This window comes from Heptranchias perlo, chromosome 40 (assembly GCF_035084215.1).
Source record: "Heptranchias perlo isolate sHepPer1 chromosome 40, sHepPer1.hap1, whole genome shotgun sequence".
Lineage (NCBI taxonomy): Eukaryota > Metazoa > Chordata > Chondrichthyes > Hexanchiformes > Hexanchidae > Heptranchias > Heptranchias perlo.
In genome coordinates this window covers 8,999,706-9,017,558 of record NC_090364.1, presented here as the reverse complement: position 1 = coordinate 9,017,558, position 17,853 = coordinate 8,999,706, and the positions used below count along the sequence as shown (strand labels likewise).

Sequence of the window (17,853 nt, the reverse complement as noted above, 5' to 3'; positions counted from 1 at the left end):
TGTGGGACCAAATTATTCTTTGACATTTATTTGTTTGACAGCATCTTCCGGCACAAACACAAGTATAAAATGTACAAATAAATAGAAGGAACTATATGGACATTAATTAACTGAGGTTTTCTCCGGGGGTTTTTTGTGAATTCTAACAGTGAGGGGTAAAGGAGGATTGATTTGGTTTCGATGTTTTATGCTTCAGCCACCATCTTTGCAAATTCTGTAAAGGAAAAAAAAACAATGAATTAAGTCGTCAAATTGAAACTTTTAAATGACTCACCAAACGTAGCAACGGGAGTCGGCCATTTTGCCCCTGGAGCTTGCTCCGCCATTTTGTTAGCTATGGTGACTCTTTATCTTTTTAGTTCCCAATTCCCCGTCCTATTCCCATATCCCTAACACCCATCCTTCCCAAGTAAGTATCCATCTCCCTTTTAAAAACTTCAGTTAATTCTGTTTCAGGGACAAGAACTTGCATTAATATAGGGCCCTTAACGTAGTAAAACATCCCAAGGTGCTACAAAGGAGCGTTATTGGACAAAATTTGACACCCAGCCACATAAGGAGATATTAGGACAGGTAAACAAAAGTTTGGTCAAAGAGGTAGGTTTTAAGGAGCTTCTTAAATGAGGAGAGAGAGGTGGAGAGGTTTGGCGAGGGAATTCCAGAGCTTAGAGCCTAGGCAGCTGAAGGCACGGCCGCCAATGGTGGAAATTGGGGATGTGCAAGAGTCTGTGATGCACCCTGTGCTTGAATAGCCAACCAACGCATTCACTGAGAAGAAATCTGAAAATGTACCTCCAATTTTAAAACTCCCAGTGGATTGTTCCACTTTCTCGACATAAATGGGTGCAAAGTATATACCAATTTAGCAGTGGGTTGGCCTGTGCTCGAACTGCGCAGGCGTTGGTCCCACTGCTAAATTTGTGGGTTGCATTTTTTAAGTCAATTAAAGGCCTAACGCCTGTTGAAGGTCCCCGATGAGCAGGGTCAGTGCCTATAAAAGGTGACTTTATTTATAATTTAAAAAAAACCTTTCTTTGGAGCCAGGAGGAGCAGCAGTGGTTCCCCCCGATTACACAGTCCTAACGATCGCACCCCACTCGCGCCCCCTGTTACAGCACAGAAACAGGCCATTCGGCCCAACTGGTCTATGGCGGCGTTTATGCTCCACACGAGCCTCCTCCCGTCCTACTTCATCTCACCCTATCAGCATATCTTTCTATTCCTTTCTCCCTCATGTACATCTAGCATCCCGGTTAAATGCATCTATGTTATTCGCCTCAACTACTCCATGCAGTAGCAAGTTCCACATTCTAACCACTCGCTGGGTAAAGCAATGGCTTCTCTTCCCACTCCCGCACTGTTACCTCTAGAGACCCCCAAGGATCTATCCTTGGCCCCCTCCTATTTCTCATCTAATTGCTGCCCCTCGGTGACATCATCCAAAAACACAATGTCAGGTTCCACATGTACGCTGACGACACCCAGCTCTACCTCGTCACCACCTCCCTCGACCCCTCCGCTGTCTCCCATTTGTCACACTGCTTGTCCGACATGGATGAGCAAAAATTTCCTCCAACTAAATATTGGGAAGACCGAAGCCATTGTCTTTGGTCCCCGCCACAAACTCCGTTCCCTAGCCACCGACTCTGTCCCTCTCCCTGGCCAATGACTGAGGCTGAACCAGACTGTTTGCAACCTTGGCGTCCTATTTGACCCTGAGATGAGCTTCGGACCACATATCCGCTTCATCACCAAGACCGCCAACTTCCAACTCCGTAACATCGTCCATCTCCGCCTCTGCCTCAGCTCATCTGCTGCTGAAACTCTCATCCATGCCTTTGTCACCTCCAGACTCGACTATTCCATTGCTCTCCTGGCTACCTCCCATCTTCCACCCTCCATAAACTTGAGCTCATCCAAAATTCTGCTGCTCCTATCCTAACTCGCACCAAGTTCACCCATCACCCCTGTGCTCGCTGACTACATTGGCTCCCCGTCCGGGAACACCTCGATTTTAAAATTCTCATCGTTGTTTTCAAATCCCTCAATGGCCTCAACCCCTCCCTATCTCTTAAAGCTCTTCCAGCTCTATAACCCTCTGAGACCTCTGCACTCCTCCAATTCTTTCCTCTTGCGCGTCCCCGATTTTAATCGTTCCACAATTGATGAACATGCCTTCAGCTGCCTAGGCCCTAAGCTCTGGAATTCTCTCCCGAAAACTCTCCGCCTCTCTACCAGTCTCTCCTCCTTTAAGAGGCTCCTTAAAACCTACCTCTTTGATCAAGCTTTTGGTCACCTATCTTAATATCTCCTTATGTGGCTCGGTGTCAAATTTTGTTTGATAACGCTGCAGTGAAGCACCTTGGGATGTTTTACTACGTCAAAGGTGCTATATAAATGCAAGTTGTTGTTGTAAAGAAGTTTCTCCTGAGTTCCTTATTGGATTTATTAGTGACTATCTTATATTTATGACCCCTAATTCTGGACTCCCGACCCCTCCCCCCACCCCAAGTGGAAACATCTTCCCTATGTCGACCCTATCGAATCCCTTCATAATTTTAAAGAGCTCTATTACCTGAGGGCTTGGCAGGTGAGGCGGGTGGACTGAAATTCAGTCCTGGAGCAGGGCGAGCGGCCTGTGGAGATGTGAAAGGCGCTGGCAGCTCGTCCGGAACATTCAGATGAGGCCTGAGGCCCATTCTCGAGCTGGCTTCGGGCCTCTCTGTTGGTGCTCACACTGCGTGCACAGCACCAAGTCTGGGCCAAGAAAACGGACCCACACTCATTTCTATCCCTGGGTTCTTAAATAAGACATTGATGGCTCAGTTGGTGAGCTGCCCTTTGTGGCACCGAGCAACACAGATCAAAAAGTTCCCAGGTTCAAGGGTGACCAAAGCTTGACCCCCGCCCCGAGTTTGTACTGCTTGTTGATCTCTGCTACAACTGGCCTTAGCCCCCCTAGGCCAGGGGTTGGGAGAATTACCCAGGGTTTCTAATTCTAATTGTTATAAGTGACCCTTCCTGTGTGCTAATGGACAACCTGGCTTGGTTGTGTGGTCCTCCTCTGTACAATAACCTGCCAACATTCGATGTCCCACTCATGCGTGAAGAATATCCCACTTTGATGAGGTACCGAAAGAGGGCCAGTGTACGTGGAGCATGAGTCAGTGCCTTCAAAAGAGGAGGGGAGGAAAATGGCCATGGGTGGATGGGGAAGAAAGTACATTCAGAGCCACACACATGCAGACCAATAATTGTCACCATGACCTATGTCTCCGGTGTCTCAGATTGCTGACCATCAGCATCAAATACGTACCATCTGCTCCAATTTTACCATCGTGATCCTCATCCCCGGCTGCAAGTAACGCCTTAGTTTCACTGTCAGAGAGTTCCCTTCCTTCGGGTGCAAAGCCCTTTAGCACAGATCTGTCAAGAAGAAAACAAAATGAGAGATGCCACTGCCCTCTCCAGCAGTTTCCCCAACTTGTCGGACTCAATTTTTCTTTTCTTTGCCCATTGACAATCAAAACTTCGCTGTTTCCTGTAATTTCAAACAAAGATTCCCCACTTCTCCATTGCTCAAACTACCTTCAACAGGCCCACCTTCCATTATTGCCCCCTTTATAGTACTTGACATTGTTGACGAGTGCCACCTCAAATCTTACTACAGGCCCTCGAAATGCACTTTCTTACACAGCACACACTGGCAGCCCTAGATGGCCATCTGATATGGGTGGGCACATGACTGAGCCCTGTACCAGCATAAAGACTAGGATATTGCATAAGCTTCTAACTGGCATGACCAGGCAGGCCTAGCTTTATTATAATTAACTGCAAAATTAGATGGGGGCACTAAATGGGCATAATGGATCTCTACCCACTTCCCATAAGTTAGTTGGAGAAATTCTGACCCATTATTGCCATAAATGTGATGCCCCATCAGAAGGATGCCAGTGTCTAAAGAAGAGCTTTGCTTTCTGTGCATCTGGGACTTACTTGAGCTCTTCCTCTTCAATGTAGCCACTCTGATCTTGGTCAAGGATCTTAAAGATTTCCTTCACTTGTGCAGGGGTCTTGGTCTTCAGGCCGACCAAATGAAAGAACTTCTTGTAATCAAAGCTCCCAGGAGCTAGAAATCACGTAAATGAGGTACGGTCATGAGGCAGACACCTTTCTTTTCAAACTTTGCAATTAAGGACATTAAAGCAGCTTATGGAGGACACCAAGATGTCTAGTCGTATCCTCTAACTTTCTTTGTTTCCCCCTCTCGTAGGCACCAACGACCCCCTGGTTCCTTGCTCATGTGACCTTCCTGCAGGGATGAGCGCTGATGGTGATTGACTCAATCCTGTTCTCACCCTATATTCACCTAGGGTCAATGGAGAGTGAACAGGAACAGGAACCTGGGCTGATTTTTTTCTCCCTGACCCTAACCAGTTGCATTCACGGACGTTGTAACATCCTGCCTCTAGAGTGAAGACCAATTAATCCAGCACAGGCTAGGCATCAAATTTAGGACTTTCCTGGTCCATATGACACTTGCAGCTTGGGTCTGCACCTTGTAGCTTGGGTCCGTTGATAACACTCTTGCCTCTAGGTCAGAAGGCCGTGGCTTGAGTTCATAATTTAGGCTGACACTAGTGAAGTACTGAGAGAGTGTTGCATTATTGGAGGTGTGCCCTTTAGATGGGACATCAAACTAAGGCCCTATCTACCTGTTCCGGTAGTTTAGATAGACGTACAGTTTTCAATGACCATCTGACCGTCAAAGTTTGAAGAAAGAGAATAATCTGATTCTAGGCCTACTCTTTATAAACCTTATAAACTCCAACCCTGTAACCAACCACTTTCCAGTTGTTCCAAGCCCTTTACCCAATGTCCACACATGGACCACCCAACAGAGTGAGCTACAGCTAAGTTGAACGGTAGTGAATTTCCTCAGGGGCGGAAGAGGCGCGGAAACCCCAGGAAAACGACACAAACGGCATTTGCGCCATTTTTACGTCGTTGCTGCCGTTCTTCCGATGAAGTTACGGTGGACCGACAGAAGGGCCCCCGCAGAAATTAAACTCCAGTTTGTTGGAGAGAGAGAGAAAGGAAAAAAAAAGCAGACAAATTGATGAATTGAGAGAGAAAGAAAAAACGAAAGACAAAATTGATGAATTGAGAGAGAAAGAAGAAGTACAGGGTTCCACTTACTTTGGAAAGCACTAAGGGCCTTGCTGATGTCAGCTGCTGCAAGGAACTTTGTCATGGGCATGTTTGCAGCTGTTGAAAAAAAGACGTATTAATAGTTTTTAATGTTTCTTGCCAACTCACTCAGCTCTGCTTCCCCGTCCCAATAATCATAGAAATTACAGCACAGAAGGAGGCCATTCAGCCCATCATGTCCATGCTGGCGCTGGCTCTTCAACTGAAGCTGCCTAGTGCAATCCCTTTCCTCACATTCTTTTCTACACTCCCTTTTCAAATACTTATCCAATTCCCTTTTAAATTGTATATAATCTCCGCCTAAATGGCAAGGCATGCTTTGTTTTAAAAACATTCTGTGCCAAAAAGTTCTTTTAACTTCCCTCTTTGTTCACATCCTCTTATTATTGAATTGCCAATCGTTCGCTATTTACCCTTGCAAAACCTCTCAGAATTTTGAACACTTTGATTAAATTTCCCCTTTAATTTCTTTTCCAGTGGGGAAAAAAGGCCCAATTTTTCTCCATAACAATAACCTTTCATTCCTGGTGCCTGAGTTCCTCAGGGCAGTGTCCTTGGCCCAACCATCTTCAGCTGCTTCATCAATGATCTTCCCTCCATCATAAGGTCAGAAATGGGGATGTTCGCTGATGACTGCACAGTGTTCAGTTCCATTCGCAACCCCGCAAATAACGAAGCAGTCCGAGCCCGCATGCAGCAAGACCTGGACAACATCCAGGCTTGGGCTGATAAGTGGCAAGTAACATTCGCGCCAGACAAGTGCCAGGCGATGACCATCTCCAACAAGAGAGAGTCTAACCACCTCCCCTTGACATTCAACGGCATTACCATCGCCGAATCCCCCACCACCAACATCCTGGGGGTCACCATTGACCAGAAACTTAAATGGACCAGCCATATAAATACTGTGGCTACAAGAGCAGGTCAGAGGCTGGGTATTCTGCAGCGAGTGACTCACCTCCTGACTCCCCAAAGCCTTTCCACCATCTACAAGGCACAAGTCAGGAGTGTGATGAAATACTCTCCACTTGCCTGGATGAGTGCAGCTCCAACAACACTCAAGAAGCTCGACACCATCCAGGACAAAGCAGCCCGCTTGATTGGCACCCCATCCACCACCCTAAACATTCACTCCCTTCACCACCGGTACACAGTAGCTGCAGTGTGTACCATCCACAGGATGCACTGCAGCAACTCGCCAAGGCTTCTTCGACAGCACCTCCCAAACCTGCGTCCACCACCACCTAGAAGGATAAGAGCAGCAGGCACATGGGAACAACACCACCTGCACGTTCCCCTCCAAGTCACACACCATCCCGACTTGGAAATATATCACCGTTCCTTCATCGTTGCTGGGTCAAAATCCTGGAACTCCCTACCTAACAGCGCTGTGGGAGAACCTTCACCACACGGACTGCAGCGGTTCAAGAAGGCGGCTCACCACCTCCTTCTCAAGGGCAATTAGGGATGGGCAATAAATGCCGGCCTCGCCAGCGACGCCCACATCCCATGAACGAATAATAAAAAAATTGGAGTGAATCTTTGCTGTACTTTTTCCATAGCTCAACCATGGCCTGAGAATTAGCCTTGTACAAATTGAATATCATTTCCTTGCTGCAAAACCCAGATTATCATTTGGTTTTTCATATATGCAGTGCTATGTTTTGGACTAATTTCGATCGCCTAAAGGCGTCAAAGAGGAATTTCCCAGATTTTTTCTTCCTAATTGGCCTGGGTTTTTAGTTGGGTTTTTGCCTCTCCCAGTAGATTACATGGCTCTGGGTAAGTAGGGAGTCTCTGTATAGTGTTGCATAGGGCATCACAACTATATTAGACAGGCTAGCTGGACCCAGTGGTTCTTTTTCTCTCCGTCATTTTTGTAATGTTTGCCCCAAAATGTACTGCTTTGCATTTCTCTGGATTAAACTGCATTAGCTGTCTTGCTTCCCATTCCACTAATCTTTCTATGTGTCCCTGAGATCTCCTGCAACCTCCCTCATAGTTTGCCGTGCCTCCTAACCTGGTATTACTGCCCAAATTCAATTATCTTTCCTCTTGCGCTCATGTCCAAATGATTTAACTGAAATGAAAAAACGCAGGAGGTCCCAGCACAGATCCCTGGAGCACACCACTTCCCTAATCCCACCAATCCAGAAAACATCCATTGGACGTGACTCTACTTTCTGCCACCCCTCTATCGATGTGGTTACATTCCTTCTAACACCTGTGCCTCAATCTTCAACCAACACCACTAAAACACAGATTATCTGGTCATCGCTGTTTGTGGGGCAAATTGCAACAGTGTCTACATTTTGAAAAGAACATAATTGGGACATCCTGAAGTCCTGAAAGGTGCTATATAAATTCTGTATGAATTACAGAACCTTGGCCTGGTCTTGGTTTGGCACTCAGATAGAATGTGAGCCCTCGAAGGGTGAGGGACGGGAATGGTATTTCTCTGTGGAAGTAAGTCAGGAGTGGTTGGAATTGATGTCGTCATAGATTATTGTGGTGTCTTGTCAACTGGGAATCCCAGGCTCACATTCCAGCCATTTGCTTTAATGCTGAGGAGCCAGAGGTATGAGCCAAGTCAATACCAGCTGCACAGAGTGGCGGAGGTGGGGTTAGGAAAAGGGGGTCTATTAATGATGCTGGCAGGGGAGGCCCAAACCATCCAAATCCCCAAGTCAGAGAGGATTGACGTAAGTGCCTTAGTTTGAGGGAGGGGAGGAAAGGCAATTTTTAAAAAAAAATTATTTATTTCAAAAATTCCAAAATACATACTGCTAAATGGTATAGATGTCTCAAGTCGTCATAATGGTAATAATAATCTATTCATCATTATAAATTTACAAAATTATCTGTCTACATATTCTTTGCAACAAAAGATAAGAAAGAAATCATTTGCGTTGCGTCTTTATTGATTTAAGGACATCCCAAAGCACTTTATAACCATATAACTTTTGAAGTGTAGTCACTGTTATAATGTGGGAAACCTAGCAGGCAAGGTCCCACAGACAGCAATGTGATGATCACCAGATAACCTGTTTTGGTGATATCGGTTGAGGGATAAATATTGGTCAGGACACCAGCAGGAACTCCCCTGCTCTTTTTCAAATAGTGCCATGGGATCTTTTATGTCCACCTGAGAGGGCAGATAGATCCTCAGTTTCAGTCTCATCTGAGAGACAGTGCAGCACTCCCTCGGTATCAGCCCAGATTAGGTGCTCAAATCTCTGGAGTGGGACTTGAACCCACAACTTTCTGACTCAGAGGCAAGGAGTGCTACCCACTGAGCCACAGCTGACACATGGTCCAGAAGGGGGATGGTCTTCCAGGACTGAAAGAGTTAAAATTGTCATGGGGCTGGGTCTATGTGGGCAGAATATTTTGATTGAAGGCATCTCAATAAAACAGCTGCCTGCCTTAAGCTGTGCGTATTGTGCCTGCTTAAAGACATAGCTGGCAGGACCTCCTTTGAACAAGGAAAGTCCATCAGAAAGGACCTCCTTAAAGAGAGAATTACTAACAGAAAGACCACCTTTGAAGAGGGAAATCTCTGTCCGATAGGACCTCCCTTCTTTAGAGAACGACTCTCCCCAATTAGGACCACCTTTAATAATTCTTTGCTTTTTCTTCTGCAAATTATTCAAAACTATTTTTCTTCAAACAGTTCGTGCCATCAAAAACTTAGTTGGATGTCCAACTACACAAGAGAGTTAGACAAACATCAGTGGCTGTGGGCAGTAATCCAAGGTGCTGCAGCCACTAGCTATTTAAAACATTAGTGTTCACAGAGCTCCTGGCAGACAGTTCCTTCATATTGTAATCTACAGTCAATGTTTGCAAAACTATGACAAAAATTTAATTAAAAGAATATCAATTATAGTTTTGTTATTTGATTCTTAATTGGGAGTTCCACAGCTCTCCTCAAGGCTTAGTGGGTAAATGTATCATATGAAAGAAATTGCATTTATATATCGCCTTTTGCAACCTCAGGACGCCCCCAAAGCAATTTACAGCCAATGAAGTACAGACACTGTTGTAATGTAGGAAATGCAGCAGCCCAATTTGCGCACAGCAAGCTCCCACAAACAGCAATGACCAGATAATTTTTTTTAGTGATGTTGGTTGAGGGATAAATATTGGCCAGGACACCAGGGAGAACTCCCCTGCTCTTCTTTGAATAGTGTGATGGGATCTTTTACATCCACCTGAGAGGGTAGATGGGCCCTTGGTTTTAATGTCTTATCTGAAAGACGGCACCTCTGACAGTGCAGCACTCCCACAGGGCTGTACTGAAGTGTCAGCCTCGATTTTGTGCTCAAGCCTCCAGCGTGGGACTTGAAGCCATGAACTTCTGACTCTGAGGCAAGAGTACTACCCATTGAGCCAAGGCGTAAACCTAGTGGCGTGGCGTATAGCCATAAATGCCTGAAGTCTGATCCCTAGTTTGTGCTGAGTTAGCTGATCCCAGTTGGGACATTGCAATTGGCCCCAGTCCACCAGGCTAGAAGATCAGCAAGGATTCTAAACGCTGATCGGAAGCCAGTGACAACCTGCTGAAAACTGTGCGTTTATGGATATTGGGTGAGGACAGGATCGGGCTCAGCTGTGATGCTCTCTGCAGCCGAATAGCCCGGTGTCACTCAACTATCCTGGTTCGCTCGTGAAGAATGACCATTCGGACAAGGAACCAGAGAGCTACAAGCAATCTGGAACCGCATCCCAGCAAGAGGCAGCTTCTTCAGGAACGGAAAATTAGAAGAAAAAAAGAAGCTAATTTTTTTTAAATTTGCAGGTGCAGCCTCCATATACCTGTTCATAGAATCATACAGCACAGAAGGAGTCCATTTGGCCCATCGTGCCTTTGAAAGAGCTATCCAATTAGTCCCCAATCCCCTGCCCTTTCCCCATAGCCCTGCGATTTTTTTCTTTGGAATCTGTTTATTGTTTAGATTTGTTACCATCATGTGTTTAATAGGTGCCCACTTCATTCAATTGCCGACTTGTGTACAGTTAGAGTAAAGCCATCAATTCTATGGCTGGAAAATAATGACCGCGTCGAGGTTCATATGACAAACATATTCCACATATCGCCAGCGCAGGCTTTGACTGGGCGACCAACACCTGTTGCTGGAGCTGGTAACGGGTAACATCAGCAACACAGGTGGAAAACAATAAGGTTCATGGAATAAAGCCAATGGCTGGAGGTTTTATGTTGGTGGAGTGGAGCCAAAGGCTGATCTCCTGTTGGCTGCACTTCTAAGTATTAAAGACCTAACTGCCAGGGAACTGATGGCATCATACACCCAACAAGAATACAAGTCAATGACTCTGTCTCCAGATTAATCCCTCCTATTGCAGCAAAGTAAACATGCGGAACTACACCTGCTCGATTGATCCTGAAGCAACTGGAACGCCATTGGCATTCAGTGTGCCTACAGAGACCATGTCTAGTGAGCTGTGGTAGCCCAGCCATGGCCTTGTGGACACTCAACACCAAATGTGAAGGAGGGAGAGAGGTTAAAAACCCTGATGTTTTCCGTCTGTGGCTTTTCTGTTATCCATTAACAGGTCCAGCAATGGTTGACATCGCACTGCCAAGATAGGATCAAAAATAAATCTCAAATTAAAAGTAACCGTAAAATAGAGGGAAGGTGATAGAACTGTCAGATAGGCAATGAGATGTTCTCTCCCCTCCCCGCTCTGCCTTACTCCATTCTCACCTTCGGCTATCAGCTTAAGTGGCCTTCTGAGGCGTCACATAGTCCCAAACGTTAGTCAGTGCCTGTGCTTCCTGCAAACTGAATCCAGGCAGCGATAAACGGAGCTGGTGTTAGAGTGAGTCCCACCTACCTCAACAATGGGCTTAACTTGGGACAATGAACTATAGGACAGCAAAGGAGATGAATTCTTGTGTTAAATATGGCTCCCATACTTAGTCTACAGCCATTTGTGCTTGCTGGCACATGAAAAGCTGCCTAACTTGCAGGAGCACCACACCAGAGTGGGCCTCATCATCATGGCAACCCACAAAGTCATTGTTGTGCAACCAAAGCTCATCGGACGCTGACCCAGCAGACACGCAAATCACAAGCTCCCAACAACAACAAATTGCATTTATATAGCGCCTTTAACGTAGTAAAATGTCCCAAAGTGCTTCACAGGAGCGATTATCAAACAAAATTTGACACCGAGCCACATAAGGAGATATTAGGACAGGTGATCCAAAGCTTGGTAAAAGAGATAGGTTTTAAGGAGGGTCTTAAAGGAGGAGAGAGATGTAGAGAGGAGGAGAGGTTTAGGGAGGGAATTCCAGAGTTTAGGACCGAGGCAGCTGAAGGCACGGCCGCCAATGGTGGAGCGATGAAAATCAGGGATGCGCAAGAGGCCAGAATTGGAGGAGTGCAGAGATCTCGGAGCGTTGTAGGGCTGCACAGTTACCATCTGTTGCTGAGCCCAAAACCGGATGGGGCACTGCGTAGGAGCTGGGTAGAAGATTGGCGTCCTAATGCTTGCTTTATTGCTGATGAAAATTTATTGTTAACCCTGTTAAACAATTATCTTCCTGTTGCAAGACACCGAAGTATGTGAAGGGGAAATACTTCAATTTGAAAAATAGTCCCGTTCATGTTTTAACATGTCCAGACTGCCAAAAATTCAAAAAACGGGCAATCTGGTCCAAAATTAACCGAAGGCAGCCTCCTGAATTGTTGGCCTAGAAATTGGTCCATGTAGTGCCTTTTTTCGGGCGGCAGTCGGACTACTAAGGCCCCAGTATGGTGGGCAGGGAGCGTGCGCACATTTCCGGCCGGAGGTGCGCCACCCGCCAAACAAGAGGCGTCCTTTACCCATGCCTGAAGCAGGCGTTAGGCCCTTTGCATATGCGGATAAGAGGCCTAACGCCTGTTTGAGGCCCCCTCGCCAAGACTGGTTTGCCTTGAGGCAGCCGGCGCCATTGTGGCCTACACTCGGGGGAAACCAGCCCAAGGATCGCCTGCAACAAAAAAAGGGTAAGTAACTTACCGGAATGTAAGCACTCCTGCTCTTCCCGACACCACATTTAACCCCTCTCCCGATCGCAGCTGCTCCTGACCTCCTCCCCCCCGACCTCCTCTCCTGACCCCCGGACTCGGCACAACCAGTGGCCCTGACGATGCTTACCTGAGGGCCGCTATGGCGCTAGCAGCGGCCTAAACTTGGAGTCCTCTTAACCGGCGGGCTCCTCATGCTTTGCCGGGAACATTAAAATGAGGCCCTAGGCCCAATATCAGGATAACCTTGGGCCTCACCACTCAGGCGCGGGGGTCCCTGTCTTAAGCCCCCCGCGCAACCAAAAATGGTTGTGGCTCAATTTTCAGGCCACTGTGTCATGCATTTTGCTTAATTTCAGTTATTGCGATTGGAATCTCTTGGATATTTGTGGGAGACAAGCTAGCTGGGCAGCTTTCACTGTCATTTTAGACTTTCCTTATTTATTTTTTTGGTAGCTGTGAGTTTCGGGCTCGTAAAGGCGAGGGAGTGTTAACACTGTAGGAATGGAACACTTTTCATTTCAGGCACCCAGTGTCAACATTAGGGGCTCCCCTGCTTCGATACTGGACAGGTCAGGTAAAACGCAACATGAAACTCCCTCCGTTCCCCAACGTGCCTCAGCCCCGACCTCTGAAAATACACCCACTAGTGCACCGACTTGATTTTCCCACTTGACGCACACCAGCTACCCCATGCCATCTCTCTGAGTGAGACTGCCAGTTAGTAGAGTCAGTGGGCCCATTCCCACAAGGAATGAGTTGAGATTGCCCCCTAACTCACTTTCCATAGGGTGAAAAGAAAGACTTGCATTTATATAGCACCTTTCACGACCTCAGGTCGTCCCAAAGTGCTTCACAGCCAATGAAGTACTTTTGAAGTGTAGTCAGTGTTGCAATGTAGGAAACGCGACAGCCAATTTGCACAGCAAGATCCCACAAACAGCACTGTGATAATGAGCAGATAATCGTGTTTTTTTTTAGTGATGTTGGTTGAGGGATAATTATTGGCCAGGACACCGGGGAGAACCCCCCACTGCTCTTCTAAGAAATAGTGCCATGGGATCTTTTACATCCACCTGAGAGGGAAGTCGGGGGCCTCGGTTTAACGTCTCATCCAAAAGACAGCACCTCCACCAGTGCAGCACTCCCTCAGTACTGCACTGGGAGTGTTGGCCTGGATTTTTGTGCTCAAGTCTCTGGAGTGGGGCTTGAACCTACAACCTTCTAACTCAGAAGCGAGAGTGCTGCCAACTGAGCCACAGCAATGCTTAGAGGGAGCAAGTTAGGTGTTCTTTTTTGATTCTCTTAAACTTGATTGCTTTTTTTCCTGCTTTCTTTAATTGTGCCACATCCCAATCTTTGGTGGGAAGACATATGGGAAATTGGCCTGCAATGCTGCCAGCTGGTGCCATTCCTCAGCCAGCCAACAGGGGTGTCATTGAGAACATCCTGGCACAGTTGAAAAGATAAGCTCCTATTTCGGGGGGGGGTGGGGGACGCCAAGATGAATCCACGGTGACGTACCAGCCCAGGGCGCACAGGGAGTTGTATATGGACACGCTAAGCCATCATGTCCCTGGGTCTTACGGACGATTTATGCTATTCAAATATTGATGCTGTTTTAGGCTAACTAAACTACACACGGTAAGTCAACGCGGACAGATCCTTTGAGAACAATGATTCACCGCAGCATCATCTGTCACAGGTCCTATCTTATCAGTTAGTACCACCTGTAAAGAGGCACTGCCTTGATCGCGGGGAGGGAAGAACAGCCAGAGCAGCTACACATCACGACGATGCAAATGAGATGAGATTTTTGAAACACAATGGCGTGTTTTGGCGCAGCCTCGTAGCGTTTGGTGGTTTGCGAAATACTCTTCAGCACAAAGTCCCTTTGAAGACAATCACCAGGACACCTGCGTCCTTGTCTCCGAGCACTTCACCCAGCTCAAATGGAATTTCTGTCAGACATGCCCGCTTGCACGGGCAGGTGCCAGTTTCTGAGGCGGAGCACAACTTTGCCCCAAAGAGATTTACTAGCCATTACCGGGCTGCTTTCCTCACCACAAGCTTTTGGGGCCATGTTGGTCCCTCCTCTTTCCCCCTCCCTCAGAACAAAACTCCCTCAGAAAACATCCCCTTCCAGAACATGTTAACTGATGAAATATTGGGGACGATTTGTGGTGTAAAATGAGCGATGTTGAATTTACCGCCATTGTACCTCATGCCCAAATTTCCTTTCAACTGAGGTTAATGGGAGGGAAAGTCGGACGGGGTGTATAATGAGAGTGCGTTCGCTATCTTCCATTTTACACCATTGCTCAAAGTAAAAATTATCCCCGTTGACTATTTATAAAATAGAAATGACTCTAATATAAATAAAAATTCTCTCTTTCAGCTGTCCAACCATCTTAAAAAAAAATCATCCAATTTTGAATCAGATTTCACAAACTCTAAAAAAAACACTGTTGGTTCTAACTTTTGGTTTGAAATTCCCAATTCCCCAAATATAATTCTTAAAATGAAGTCTGAGACTTACAGTGGATGGAATCAGATTTCTATTAGTTAAATTACAAACTAAAATAATACTCAGAGGTACGATTTAAAAAGTTCAGTGATTCCTAAGAATTTATTTTATTTCTGCTAAAATTCCATTGATTATTTTATTTCGAAAAATATCCGCCCTCACCTGTAATCAAAAAATACCTGCCAGCGCTGAAATCCATTTTATTTTTCTCTTATTGCTTTGTCTCTCAAATAACACTTCAATAAAACATTTTATTTATAGATGTTGCCTTTAATTTAAATCTCTTGACTTTTCTTATCCCCCTTTTATGTTTCTCCTTCTGATTTTTTCCCCTTCTTTTCCTCTCACTTGCTCTTCTTTCCATTTTTCCTTTCCTGCTCTCTCCCTCATTCCTTCCTTCGCCTTTGTATTTATCCCTTTCTGTTTCTCTCTAAGTCCTTTTTTAAAAGAAAATTCTTGCCCTTTACAAATCCTCTTTCCTTTTGGTTCTTTCCTTGCCCCTTTCCCCTTTATTTTTAAACATTGCGCCTGATCGCTCCAAAATCTTTGCTCTAATCTTCCCCTCAGTCCTTCTCTTTTGTACCCCAAGATTTCCCGTTGTAAAAATGCAGGCGAGCGACTTACCTTGAATTGTGATCAGCACGGTGGTGAGAGGGCTGCAAAAATTAGGAGGTGGCTGAGGAATAAGCAATGGGTAACGGGGAAAGCAGACCTGACCCTTATGTACTCCAGTCCCAATCTATTTTAGGAAGTTAACCCTTTTCTACTCCTGAAGGATCGGATAGTCAGAAATGAGACGGTATCACATTTACTTTGCCTAATCAAACTTGCACTATTAATACCTCGAGCTGGATGTCTGAAAACCTTTATGTAAAACTATGCGGTGTGCAACAAAAGCAATGGTCTTCCCCGCCCCGACCCCCACTGCCTCAAAATCGGCAATAGTGGAGTTTCGAAGTTAAAAACGCAATGGCCCAACAGAACTCCTTCCCACATTGGCCCCCAAATCTCTCGACCCACAGTTATGCTGCTCACATGATTTTTCTTGATGGGATTATCAGAGTCCACTGCAAAATTTGGAGAGGCACTTTATGTATTTTATAGCGTTGGCTTTTTTATTCAATGCCGAGAACTTTAATTTATCCCATAAGTATTTGGACAGGAAGGTAAACAGTTTTCAAGTATCATGTAGATGATATGGGATCCCCCCGCACTCCCAAAGATTAATTTAGATTTTGTTTGGCTGTGGCATCGGCTGATAAATTTAGGAGTGGATTAAATGCCTATAGGACTAATAGCTCCTTTTAAGGAGCCTTATACTACTGAGTTAAGTGGAGCGAAGCTTTTAAATATTGCCTTTAAAGGTGTTGAAAAGAAGAATTCTTCTTATTTTTTTCTGCACAATAACAATTAAAAAACATGTGGGGATTCAAAAGTTATTCACTTCCCAACCAGTGCTGGCTAATTTGCAAGCAGTGTGGACTAATATAGCTTGCACTGCGGGGCTGGCACTTGTTATATTATTAGAATTTATAATGCACAATTAAACTTTAGTAGAGTGGTATGAGTTACTATTGCAGGACTTGAGCCCATTGGACTCCAGGGTTGCCCTTCCAGTGTGATACTAAGGGAGTGCTCATTATCCCTCTCCTATTCAGGCCTTCATGGATGTAGTCTTGCCGACCAAACTTTGGCCTTATGCGTTAAAAAAAAAAGGCGCAGCACGTCCGCCATCGTCTGAAAAGAGAGAAGGCAGATGAACATTTTGGGTGGAGACTCCAATTCAGGACTGGACAAATGAAGAGAAGAGAGCAACTTCTATTGCAATGGAGTCCAACCTTCTGGAGCAGTAGGCCGGATCCTAGTGATTGGACCACAGCCAATTAGATCTCTTCTGAGTCAGGTGGAGTCACCATGATCGAACACCGCACCAAAGTAGTTGACTCTTAACCGCCCTCTGAAGTGGCCCAGCCAGCCACTCAGTTGTATCAAACTGCTACCAGCGGTTCATGAAGAAGGCCCACCACCGCCTTCTCCGGGCAACTAGAGATGGGCAGTAAATGCTGGCCTTGCCAGCGACGCCCACGTCCCGAGAGTGAGGTGATTTTAACTCGGAGCATGAGTGAGGTGTGGGGGCCAGAATGACATCATCGGACCCCGATTTTTAAATATTTAAGAGGCCCCCGCCTTAGCACCTCACACGACTCCGCAAACCCAGGAGGTAAATTGGCGGTATGTAAACAACCCCATGGTAACGTCCCGTTCTAGTGGAACGCAGGGGGTTAAAATGGGGTCCTGCATCCAATTCGCAATATATTTTCTTAGTAGCGTTCCTGAAGTTTGTGTTGACCTTAGTTGGAACAATGGAAGACGGAAAGGTCAGGATATAATTGGGAAGGGGTTGAAAACGTGAGGACATAATGGAAATGGTTATCCAATGTAGGGCGCCTATGGACTGGAAGTAGATATCTGTGGATAGGCCATTGCCACCTTGCACAGGTAAAAGGAAGGATAGAGCCAGAGATGGACAATGTAAAGGTCAGAGAATGGTAAGCATGGTCAATAAATTTCTCCAGGCCAGAGTAAGAGCTGGAAGCAATACCAATAATAGCGTAACTGGGGAGAGATCAGGGAATGGGCCTGCTTAGGATTTGAATAAGGCGTATTCTGGATATATCCTACAAAAGGTCAAGCATATTGGGTATCCATGTGGGTTCTCACAGTGACATCTTTGATCTGGAGAAAGTGTGTGGACTTAAAGGGGAAGTTATTAAGGGTGAGAATAAATTCAGCCAAGCAGCAGAGGTACAAATGAAAACTACACTTGTGGCTGGAAGTGTGCCGCCTGCCATATTGGATAAGGATAGACAAGAGGTGTCCTTTACCCATGCCTGAAGCAGGCTTTAGGCCCTTTTCATTGGCAAATAGGGGGCCTAACGCCTGTTTGAGGTCCCCTCCAAGACTGGTTTGCCTCGAGGCAGCCAGCCCCATCGTGGGCTACACTCAGGGAAACCAACCCTAGGGATTGCCTGCTAAAAAAGGAAGGCAAGTAACTTAGCTGAATGTGGAGACGGGAGC

General features: G+C 46.0%; 1 protein-coding gene across 1 annotated transcript; it reads right to left on the bottom strand.

Moving 5' to 3' along the window:
* Positions 1-15,499, bottom strand: LOC137305368 (parvalbumin alpha-like). Its single transcript, XM_067974205.1, has 5 exons — positions 15,400-15,499; positions 5,200-5,268; positions 3,997-4,129; positions 3,317-3,426; positions 1-214 (listed from the first exon to the last, which is right to left on the bottom strand). Exons 2-5 carry the CDS (start codon positions 5,258-5,260, stop codon positions 186-188), a joined length of 333 nt encoding a protein of 110 aa, XP_067830306.1. The 5' UTR covers positions 5,261-5,268; positions 15,400-15,499; the 3' UTR covers positions 1-185.
* Between the last annotated feature and the right edge of the window lie 2,354 nt (positions 15,500-17,853).